Here is a 12,534-nt window from a genome sequence, read left to right on the forward strand (position 1 = left end):
GCCGTCTTGCTTTTATGTGAGGCTGTCGTGCGGTGGGCAGGGGCTTTTAGGGTTATCTCTGGTAGGTGGCTGACGGCCCTGCAAGGAAGAGCCCACTCAATGGCAAGGGGAGTTGCTCGTTGCTAAGTGCAGGGAGGAGTCCGTTCCTGGCACCGTCAGCGAGGGAAGGGGGCGGCGAGAGTGAGCGTTTGGAGCCAGGAGGCCGGAGGGAGGGAGGAGGAGACCCAGCGCAGAGACAGCGGAGGGAGGCGCGCGAGCGAGCAAGCTTGCACTCACTCGGATCCCAAGCCCGGGCGGCGCAGAAGCAGCTGCGGCCGCGCCCTAGTCCGAGTCGGTGCATCCGCCCAGCCCGGTCCCGCCCGCGGGCGTCAGGGCTCCCGAGGATGGAGGATTCCCTGGAGACATCGCCATCCTCCAACAACTCCTCCGAAGAGCTCAGCTCTGCCCTGCAGCTGTCCAAGGGCATGTCGATCTTCCTCGACGTAAGTACAGCTGGAAGGAGTTAGGTGGGCACTTGCCCAGCCTCACTCCACTTCCCCCGGGAATGGCCGGTGACTGGAGGGCTCAGGTGTTGACCAACTTTTTGCCCCCAGAACATGGATAAGAATGACCTTCTCTCCTCCGATCCACAGTCAACCCCCAAGGCAAATGCAAGAGAAAGGTCTGCCTTCAACTTGTGAAGGGGCTGTCCCAGACCTGCAACTTGGGATTTAACAACCCTTGATGAAATTCCAAAAGTTAGATTTCTCAACAGCCTGGGTTTCTGTAAGGGCTGAACTGTAAATGTAACAGTCTCCATTGGGGTGAATAGAACGTTTTAAAGAGCTATCAGATATGGGGTCCCATCTCATCTGTACTGTGCCCTATTTGCTGATAGGCAACCTCTCTCTCGTGCTCTAAACCAACCCCAGCAAGCTCTAGAAATTGCGAGGCCCTGGGGTTTTCTAGCAGCTCTCCTGGAAAACAATTACTTTGAACATATTTGTTTTCCATTATCCAGCGGTGGACAGATCTCTTTCATGATCATCATTCTTTATTGTTTTTTTCACTGCCACTTTCTGTTCCCAACCCCCTTCCCTGATATCCCCCTTCCCTGACCCTCTCCAAGTTGTGATTACTATTATTATCTTCAGTCCTAGCTTTTGACTTGTTTTTCCTTTGGTCCTGTCTCTTGCTTGGGATTGATTTCCTTTCTCCATTTCTCTGATATGATGATCATTCCTTCTTTTCTTTCTGTGCTATTTTTTTTTCTGTCATCATGCTGTGGATTTCTATCTTTATAGCAGTTTTAGTTCTTATTGGTTTCTCAGTTTTACTGTGCTTTTCCTTCCTGCCGTTTCTCTTCTCTGTATTTTTCACCCTGCTGTCCGGCTCTTTTCTCTGCCTTTGGGTTTCCTGATCATCTTTCCATCCCTCAGTTGCCTGTGGGGCTCCCGGCTCTCCCTGTTCCTCAGTTGTCACATTCATGCCGTTCCCCCAGGTAGTGTCTGGCTCAGTGGGGAAAATTCTAGCTACTGCTTGTTTGATAGAAAATAGGCAAAGGGCATCTAGGAATATGGAATGTTCTTTCCCTTACCTTTCCAAGCTATCATTTCTAATTAAAATTGAAATAAATCAGAGGTGGGCCAGAGGCCAAATGCATTTATTTGTAGAAAGATGAAAATATGAGGAAATCAAATTATTAGTATCATAATGGTGAGGCCAAGATAATGAAGTTAATGGTAGGAGGGGCAAGGAGCCCTCCCGACTTTATTTTGAATGGGTGAGCTAGGATATTTTCATGTGGCAGAGAAACTCCTATCAATACTTAAAAGTGGTTTAAAGCACATGAAAGAGTATTCAGCTGTGTGGGGAACAGCCTTCTCTGGTCATCAGCTCCTACTGGGGATCTAGGAACTTCGGGCCAGCCATCTTCTTCCCACCAAAAATAAGTGTCTGCTTCCTCTTTGTTGGCTCAATCAGATTGCTAAGGTCCTTATTCTTCCTCAGCATCTATCTCTGCTTGGCTTGAGTCAAGCAGATGGTGTTATTGGTGCTAATGGTTTCACCAGCTGATACTATTCCTTCATGTTCTACTATTCAGGACTACAAAGCCCTTGAGGAACTGAGATGGGAGAGGGGACAGGCAAGGTAGCTCATCTGAGAAGAAAATCCTCAGGGCAAGAGAAAGTTGGGACCGCTGAAGGTCATGTCAGTTATAGGCTGACAACTAAACTGTCTGCTGTGAAGTGGATTTGGAAGGCAAGTAACTCCTCTGTTCTGAACTGATCTGTACTCTGCCCTCCAAGGATATCAAATGCTTCCTTGTGATTTTTCTTTAAAACAGCTAACAAATTGTGGTAATAATGTGGAGATGAATGAATCGAAACTGTATAGATGGGAACTCAGCCTCCCAGACACATATACACCAATCTCGGCTCAAGTGTTCAACTGCAATTTATTTTTTTTTAAAAAAGAAGAAATTAAAATCTGATTTGTCATTACATATGCACAGTTGTTCCCAAGTTCTATAAACAAAACAGCATCAGTTCCTGAAGGAATTTGTCATTTATGAATAGAGCATCTTTACCTTCTCATATCTATTTCTAGAATTTAGAAAAAAAAATAAAAACATAAAACTGATTCCACACGAGAGGTGTTGACATGCTTCTTTGTCAGTAAAATGCTAGAGTCTACCCAGAAATAACTGCCATTGGATTTTGTCTGGAATAGAAAAGATTTTTGTTTACACATTTCTCTGAGTTATTTTGTGAAAAATCTAACACTTTGGTGAGATATGTGACATGAAAAAGGATTTGTTATTTCGGGATTTTTTGAATTATTCATTTTTGGATCATGTTGCTGTTAGCAGAATAAAATGTGAAACATAAATATATCATTTTATTAGATTAGATTTAATATATTCTAGTAGCACTGCTAAGAAAGATTGCTTTTTAAATTCTATCCAGATCATAATAAATACGTGATAGATATTACCTATTCCAAAGGGGAACAGAAATGAAATTAGGGGGGTCTTTTGCATCACACAGACTAATTTCCAAATTAGAGGAAAACTGATTCCCAATGTTTATATTCCATTATCACTGGAATAATCAATCTTTTAGTAAGTGATTTAAACTCCTGCTGAGAATACTGTGAGTGACATGACTAGACATGTCCAGCTGGTTGAAAACTAGATGTGGACATTTGACAAGGAAATCAGAAAGACACTTAGCTCAACTCTTGACTCTTGTTTCATTTTCTTTATCTCTAAATCAGCAATAATAATGAGTCTGATACTTAGTTCCCAAAGTGATTGTGAATATGGAATAAGAATTGACAGTTTAGAAAAGTGCGAAAAAAATAGATAAAATGTGCTACATAAATTTGAAATAATAGGGTCATTCCAGTGTTCCATGTTGAATACGCAAGCAGCAGTAGCTAAATCCACAAACAAATGCAAGGAACTATTTCTTTATAAATCTAATTTGTATGATTTTATCTCTCAAAAAATGACTGAATTGAGTATCAGTTTATCATGAGTCCTCTTGAATTTTCTAAAAGGTTTAGAAAATCCTGTGCTGGTACCAAGGTGTGCCAGGATACTATGTCTGTGCACTTGCTTGCGGCATGCCTGCCAGCCACAGAAGAGACCATGACCTGAGTTTGGTGTGCAGCAACACTGAAGGACCAAGAGAGTAACAGTTGTTTTCTTTGTCCCCTAGTGTACTATCTTTTCCCAGGTGACTGCATTCCAAATAACAGAGAATAAACTTGAATTTAGAATACTAGGCTCTGGAGCATGTGGACCTTCTTTTGAGTCATTTCATTCATCAACTCTGCTACTGTGCAAAAGTAATATATCCCCCAAAGCAAGACAAGTTCCTGATGAAATCAGTTGCAATTCCACCCACCTGCTGCCACTTTCTTCTTCTAATGGTTTTCCTTTGACATCTTATTGGGAAGGTAGGGGCCCTTCCTTACTTCAGTGATGAGGCAGGAGTGAGGCTAGAGGTTGTGGAAGAGAGAGGTAGCTTCACTGTTTGTCTTCCATTGCTTCCCCATCTACATATGCCTACCAGTGTATATCCTGAACTCAAGACCCAGGGCTTGGTTGGTCAGGAACTTGAGAAAAATGTAGCAATAGTTTCTCCTCAAAAAGTTATTCAATTCTGAAGTCCTGTGCATTCTCATTTGTTTGAGAGGTGAGATGGACAGAGGACCACTAAAGCAGAGTTTTAGAATTTTGATACAGCCACACATCCTGCTCTCCTAGTCACACATGCATAATTGATTATTTAAGTGAGATTGTCCAGTTGGTAGAATGGCAGTTAATGTCACAATCATCTATCCTAATTGTCAAGGGAAATTATGCTAGGCAATGATGAAATTTGCCTTTTTTCCTACATAGGACCTACCCTATGCAAAAATTGAGGAGATGAAAACATATGTACTAAGTACCTTTTCTCCATCCATCTTCCATACTTATCTTCCTGCATCCTATCTCTGGGTGACTAGTGGACTGGTACCAAAACAACCTGCTGGATATTCAGACCTACACATCATGACTCATCTTCTAGGTTTTACCTTCTGGGTGGCACAGAGTGTTCTGGGTGACTCCTAACTCCCTGCCTACATCCCAGTTCCTCAGAAGTTCACCAGGTAACTGAGTAGCCCATCTCATTTTGAGTTTTAACCTGTTAACATGATATGAAGCACTTAGGAAATGTTAAGTTCGGTAAATGGTGATTCTGTTCATTTCTTATGCTTTCAAGATAATATTTACATTTTGACACCCACCTTTAATAATATAAAGTGAAGAACAAGGAATTTCAGTTAAGTCCATCAAATAATATCTTTGGAGGTAAATAATCTACTTGATAATGAAATATAGCCAAAAGCAGAGGATTTCTTGTATAGAAACTTTAAACCTCATCATAATATTTAAATTTATTTGCTATGCCTCTAGTGACAGCAAACTGTAAGATTAGCTGACCCAGATGACTGTGACAGCATAACATAATGAACTTGATTCTCATCTGCACTACAGCTTTTATTAGTTTGTGGACTCCGAGGCAAAATTTGCAGCAGAAGACAGTTCTATTCATATTTAATTACAAGAACTATCTTAATAACACAAGCTGCTGTCTTAATTTTGTCTTTAAGAAGCTGAATTCTATTTAAGGTTTTTTTTTTTTTTTTTAATGAAACAAAATGATGGCAGTCTTGGACCCAATTCTCTGGTGTGTGGTTATTTCTATTCTAGCCTCTTCTAACTCCTGGAGACACAATAGAACTTGAAATAGAATCCTAGAGTACATCAAAAGTGAAGGATAATATGTGCTTCCTGTCTCCTGATGCAGCTAGGGCACTCTGGCTTTAGAGTAGAGGAAGAAGCTTGTCGTGATGGAGGAACAGATCCCCAAACTCCCACTAGCAATTACCTCCGTAGAGTAGAAAGAATATGGGTATCATTCTCGAAATATATCTCTTACTACTAAAAGCAGTCTTCCTTCAATAATTAAATCAATTTAATAAAAATGAGGACCAATAGCTTATGCATATTGGTCAAAGTGACAGCTATCTGTCATTGGGAAAGTTTCATGGGTGAGAATTTTAGTAATAATCTTAGCATTTTATAATTAAACACACCGTGGTAGTGGTTAGATTTATCTGTACTTCATTTCTTTGAAATCAATGAATGCAAGGAGGAGGATGTTCTTATGTAGAAAGTGATAAGATAGACAACTTGGGAATAAAAATTACCATTCATGTTTTAAGCTGTCTACCAAAAGGCACTGATCTAATTAGAAAAAAAAAGTTTTGATTATTTAATTATAACTACACATTATTCAGGGAAAAAAGTGATCGTCAGGGGTGTTTTCCAGGTGATTAAAGTTTGTCTTTGCAATATGGTACAGGGACATGTTCTTTAGTTCTGCTATCATGTAGCTCTATATTATAACATCTAAATGGCTATCAGTAAATTTACTAGGGTTAATTTGATTGCAGCTAACAAACAACCAACCAACAAAAGCAATCCAAACCCAAAATGTTAAGATTTAAAAATATAGTGATTTTCTAGCTCCTATAATGAAAAGCAAATGTCTTCTCATCAGGGACTTGATAGGGGCTCAGAAAGGGCCATCAGGATCAAGTTTCTCTGAGTATCTGAACACTGCTTTCTTGGCTGTTAGTTATTTGCAAGTTACATGTTGTATTAATTTCCAAGGAGTACTGGAACAACCGCCACACAAGGGTGACTTAAACAACAGAACTTTCTCGTGGGTCTGGAGGCTGGACCACTCCAATATCTACCTCTGTCATCGGATAGCCTCTCTTCCCTCTGTCTCTGTGCCTCTGTGTCTCCTCGTAAGTTCACCAGTCATTGGATTTAGGGCACACCCGAACCCAATAATGCCTCATCTTGATTTGATGACATCAGCAAAGGCCCCATGTCTGAACAAGGTCACAGTCACAGGTACTGAGGGTTACAACTTTAATATTTGTTTTCAGGAGACACAACTCAACCTGCAGCTCACATGGTGACAAAATGACTACAGCAGTTCCTTACCTTATCTTCCCAAGTTCAAAGTCAGTAGAAAAGAAAGTACATCTCTCTTGTCACCATTGAAGCAAAACCGTGGCCTGTCATTCACTGGCCCTGAGTGCTTATGACTCAGCAATCACTGTGATCAGAGCATGTGAAACCCTGTTTGCCAGTCCAAAGTGATCTTCCCAGCCCTGGACTATGTGGGCCAATGCTGGAGGAAAGATCAGAAATCAGTTTCCTATACATCAAAAACAATTTAAAATAAATCCAAGATAATATAATTAATGCATACAGGTAGAGCAAGACATAGTATAGACATGCACGTTCCTATTTATCCATGATTTATTATTTTCTTTTTGTTTATTCCCAGTTTTATTGAGGTATGATTGATTTACATTAAAGTCTATATTTATAAACTACGAATCTGAAGAGTCTTGACATCTGTGAAACCATGGACATAATCAAGGTGATAACTATCTTTGTCACCCTCCAAATTCCCTTCTACCCTTTTATAATCCATCCCTGCCCACCCTGCCATTTGTAAGTGACCTTAATCTGCATTCTGTCACTAGTTTGCATTTTTTATAATTTCATATGAATGAATTTATACAGTAGATATTTTTTGTGACTAGGCTTTCTACTCAACCTAATTATTTTGAGGTTCATCCAAATATTTATATGTATCAATATCTCTTTTTTGGTTTACTAGTATTCCATTGTAAGGACAGACCACAGTTTATCCATTCACTTGTTTATGGACATTTGGGTTGTTTTCAGATTTTGGTTTTTATAAAGATCTCAGTTGGGAAATATTTACTCCAAAGTTGGAATTTCTTTTTGTTTAATAATAGATGAGGAAAATGTTCACTGCAATGCTTACTAAAAAAGGTGATAAATTTCTTTTTCTTTTTTTTTTTCAGATACTGAGGCGAGCAGACAAAAATGGTAAGACCTAAATACTACAGTTTCTATTTATTAATCTCATATTTTAGAATGCCTTATAAAGAATAATAGAGAAGGCGAAAAAACTCAGAAATTGACATATAAATGTGAGTTTCTTGTGCTAGTCACAATTTTGGGCAAGTTATGGTTCCAAATATTCATGAGAAGTTGGCAGAGGAATTTACATTTGACAGGAAGGCGGAATTTATGCCTTTGAAGTGAAGAGCCCTGTCATAATTGGGCTCTGGCATTTCCCTTTAATGCTTGAAAAAAAGTAATTTTACAGCAACAACAGCTTCTGTTCATCGAATGACTCCTGTGTGCCAAGCAGTGGGCTGGTTGCATCGTGTGCATTATGCATCAGTATTATTAAAATATAAAGCTGAGTCTTAAACCTAAGCCTGTTTGAAACTGAAGTCTACGCTTTTCACACTTAACTTTATAGTGATCCTAAGAGTGCTACTGCATCCAAAGTGGTTGCTTGGGTGCAATGCCATATAGCATACATCCCATGTTCACTCTCCCATGTGAAGCGTAGGCACAAGGGTGATAAGCCATAGAGACAGAAAAGAGGACAAATCTAAAGTAAAAAATTCATTTGTCAATTTATTGACAGCTGCACAAAGTTCAGCAGTTATAAGCTGGCACAAGCAATATATTTTATTACTTTATTCCACTTTATTCACATAATCCCAAATTAGAGAAATTTATTCTGCTGCTATAGCTTATGTACTATAGTGTAGGTATATTATTGATGAGAGTTACTTGACAAATTTGGAATGCAAAGTCTTCCTTCTTTTCCTTGAAATCCCATTTATCAATGGGAAAGTTATAGTCAAATCCAGATTTGACAGTTTAAAGACAGTGGTTGTTGTCTAATTTGTCCTTAAGCAGCCAGATCAAGAAAAACTTGACTGACACTGTGCATCTTTCTACCCCAAAGAAAATACATTAATCTAAGATGCAATGAAGTAGAGTCTCAAGTCCACATAATATTTAACTATGCCTGGCCGTCAGAATATTTTTTCAAATTATATTGTGGTAATTGAAATATTGCCGATTCAAAAGTAATTTTTAATTTTTTTTTCATTTGAAGCATTTGATAACTCTTTAAAACAGAAATAATGACACTATCATCTTGTCTTCTCATCTGTCCTTCCACCTTTTGCCTGACACCCTGTCTCGGTGATGCCTAGAGTACAATGGCTCATCTGTAGGCCACTTGTCTTGTGCTTCAGCAGCTGTCGGCAGCTCAGAAATGCTTTATCTTTCTCCCCACCCAAGCTCCTGGTTCTCTCAGGATGTACCTTCATCTCCTTGGACCCTAAGACTCTAATTAAGGGCCACTCTTACCATTGTACCTGTCACTCTTCTTTCCATCGAAATTGTCATGATTCATAGTTACGATGAAAAGCAAAATTATCCTAGTCCGTAGTTAGGATAAAAAGCAAGTGAAAAATCAATTCAAATGATTTGTGGGCCTGTGATTACCTCCTGTGTTATGCTACACAGAGTCATCACTTGCACGGGCAGCCCCCTGTCCCGTATTTCCTCCCATCTCCCCTTCCATCGGATGCCTCTCTCCTCCTTGCTACCTTTCCTCATGCCAAATAGTAATGTGCTATGAAAACTTAGCCCCACTCTGTTCTTACCTCTCACAATCATCACCATGAGTTCTTCTCAGCAGCCCATGGAAGCACTCTATTCCCTGAGCATCCCACCATCTGCCACACCTCTGTGATGCTGCCCTGCTTTGACCTTTTCCTGGTATGACATTCCACCCTCAGCTTGAGGATGCCTCTGAGTGGTTACACTTCTGCTCAGAAGGCTCCTTATCTGGAAGGACTCCCGGAGCCTTCATCAGGGCTCCACCCTCACTCTCTACACTTTTGCATGTATCGATTATTGCCCTTCTGCAGTTTGCTGGAGATTCTACTTCTCTAAGCCAAATATGCCTCTCCAGGGCAAGGAACTCTCTTATGAGTAAATACTCTGCCCAGCCAGCACTAGATGTGCAACAGATGTTTGTTTAATAAATTATTAATGATTGAGAATATTCTTTTCCATTATCCTTCTCCCTTCTCTCTGTCCACTCTTCTTCCTGTTTTTTTTTTTTTTTTTTACTTTTGGCATTATATTTATTTCCACATTTTACAAGTTCACAAAAGCAAATAACAAAAGCCTATGACAATCTTGAGTTTATATCAAATGGAAAATATAAATCCTGATCTAATTTGAAAACATTTCTTAGTCGTTTTTTTTGTTTGTTTGGATAAAAGTTCATTTTACTCCTAGAATTAAACATTTGTCTATTCATTGTAGAAGATAACATAGAAGCAAGAGGCAAAATTGATTACTAGGCGAGATGCATGTTTTATTAGCTATACATTTATAGATTAGCTTTGAAACTGAATTACAAAACTACTTACTTACAAATTAGAAAACTACTTAGTACAAAATTACTTTGTTGAATAACGTTTACAGGTTCATATGGAAACATTTTTAATCTTATTCATACTAGGGTGGCTTCTTAATAAGTTCACAATTCTTCAAATAGAAAATATAAAACACTTTTCACCTTAAGAGTGAATGAAGATTAAGCCAAATTTGCAAGGTCAAGATATGTAAAGATTTTACTTCATAGCCCCTTTCTGTTCTAAATTTGGTTAACTTCTTCCTGTTTTTAATCCCATCTATTCTACCTCCTTCTCTGTATAGAGAGGGATAGGAAGTCAAGCAGGCCCATGCCTAAATCCCAGCTATATCACCTAGTAACTACATGCATATCTTGGGGTTGTTATGAGTAATAGTGGAACAATATATGTAAAGTCTTTGGGAAAATATATGTAAAGTCTTCGGGGCAATGCCTGACGCACTGTTAAGTGCTTAGTACTGAAAGTTTGAGCTGTTTTTTTTTTTTTTTGTGTGTGTGTGTGTGTGTGTGCTGCAAAGGTTCTGTTATTTCTATTGCCAGTGGAGTTTAATGAGAAAAAGACATAAGGCTATTTACCATACAAGGAGAACCAAAAAGAGAAAAGGAGGGTAGATGATCTAATGTAAATGTGAAGAAAGTAAACACCTTCCTGTGCCATGTGTTCATTGTGCAAATAAACAGCTGTCACATGTATTTGAACTTTTGGTAACAGACCCTCCTGTCAGAGAATCCCTTGTGGAAAGCTTAATTGGTGGTGGACTAACGAAAGGAATTAGAGGCAATAAACAGTATGATAGTTACCCTGCCAGAGGACAGAGTTAGCATTTGGACTTCATCTGACCTAAGAGAGAAGCTGCTGGACAAATGAGGAGGAAATACATGATTTGTGATTAATTAATAATAATGATGCCTTGGAGAGGGGTTTTGTTGCGGGGAGCAGTTGGTTGTTTTTAAATCATAGGTTAGGATCCTAGATATAAAGATAGACCTGCAAATAGGATTGCTCAGGGGAGATGCTGGCACTTTGATCTCAAGAGTGCAGAATTAAACCTAGAAATGCAAAACTCCTGAAAAGGCTTCCTTCACAAAGACTGAATGAAAATAGAAATGGCACATTGTTATTTTTTAAAAATTTGCAGAAATGTTTTTAAATTTTATTTTAAAATGCTTAACTAGCACACTAAGATTATATATATTCAAGGTATACAATGTGATGTTCTAAATATGCATTGTGCAATGATTACCACGATCAAACTAATTGACACATCCATCTGGATGCATGCTGGACATCACATCCCCAGAACTTGTTCATCTCATTACTGAAAGTTAGTATCCCTGGACCAGCATCTCCCCATTGCTCCCACTCCAGCTCCTGGCATCCACCACTCTACTTTCCACTCCTTTGAGTTAGACTTTTTCAGATTCTGCATATAAGTGAGATCATACAGTATTTTTCTTTCTATGTCTGTGCCAAAGGATTTTTTTAGCCTTTATAAAAGGCAAAATGAAAAGGCTCGTAGTAGTGAATAACACGTCAGATGCCTCTTGCTCTTACTCGGTTCTACTGTTATTCTTGTCAGCAGACAGGTGGGCTATATGGGTGGTGCTTTTGATCCTTGTGTCACGACTGATCTCTTTAAGGGGCTCAGTTCTTCTCTGGTCTTTAACCCAGTCTAGCAGCCTGTACATTGTTCTTCTCTGAGGGCAAAGATGTCCGGTCCAAAATGCCACCACCACACTCAATAAATATTTGTGAATATTTGTAAGAAGCACATAACCAATAATTTGACCTTAAAAATTTTGGAACAAACATATGTATTCCTTAATCAAACTAAGCTGTGTTGTTGTGTATCTATTGTTTATTAATCAAAATATTGGCCAAAATTTATGGAGGGCTTTTTATGGGCCAGGTCCCATCTAAGGTGCTTGATATACATTGTTTTAATCAGTATGAAAAGTCTTTAAAATGGACAGTTTAGAGCAGTGGGAACAACACAGGATTTGAGATCAAACAAGTCCCAGTGTCCCAGCTCTGCCACAGTTAGCTTTGTAACACTGGACGGGTTACTCAACTTCCTTGTGCCTCAGTTTCCTCATCTGTGAAAGAAGGATAATAATACTACTTCTTTCATAAAGTTGCATTGAGAATTAAAAGGGATTGTGCCTCTAAATCATTTATTCTGATTTCATACATAATAATAATTGTTCAGTATTTGCAGCTATTTTATTAATATCCTCATCTTTAAATGGAGTAAATGAAGCTAGGGAAGTTATATATTTGTCACATATCGTTCTCAGCAGAACCAATATTGCAAACCCAGGTCTCTCTGACTCCAAATTGATATTTTCACTTTGTTGTGTATGAATATATGTGTATGTTTCAGTCTGCAAAAACATAGAAATAATTGTCCTTGATTTGTAAATATCTTGCAGATGATGTTCTGGTTCCCCAATACAGAGTTAATTTATGGGTTTAATAAACTAAATGCATCCTTGGTCATCAGAAGGAATTATGATTGAATGACTAACATCTCCAAAAAATAATTTTAGCAATAAAAACTCCTAGCCTAAGAAGAGTTGATGTACTGTTTGTGTATTTAAAGATATTAAGAAGATTTCATTAGAT

General features: G+C 38.7%; 1 protein-coding gene across 1 annotated transcript in view; it reads left to right on the top strand.

The window, feature by feature from the left end:
• Positions 1-242: 242 nt before the first annotated feature.
• Necab1 (N-terminal EF-hand calcium binding protein 1) overlaps positions 243-12,534 on the top strand; it is a 149,596-nt gene continuing 137,304 nt past the window's right edge. The window contains exons 1-2 of the mRNA XM_046464975.2: positions 243-482; positions 7,453-7,477. Coding sequence (XP_046320931.1) covers positions 384-482; positions 7,453-7,477 — 124 coding nt within the window. The 5' untranslated portion in view covers positions 243-383. The remainder of the gene's footprint in view (positions 483-7,452; positions 7,478-12,534) is intronic.

Source organism: Marmota monax, unplaced genomic scaffold, assembly GCF_021218885.2.
Source record: "Marmota monax isolate L192 unplaced genomic scaffold, Marmota_monax_Labrador192_F-V1.1 WCK01_AAM20220418_F8-fsc00003, whole genome shotgun sequence".
Lineage (NCBI taxonomy): Eukaryota > Metazoa > Chordata > Mammalia > Rodentia > Sciuridae > Marmota > Marmota monax.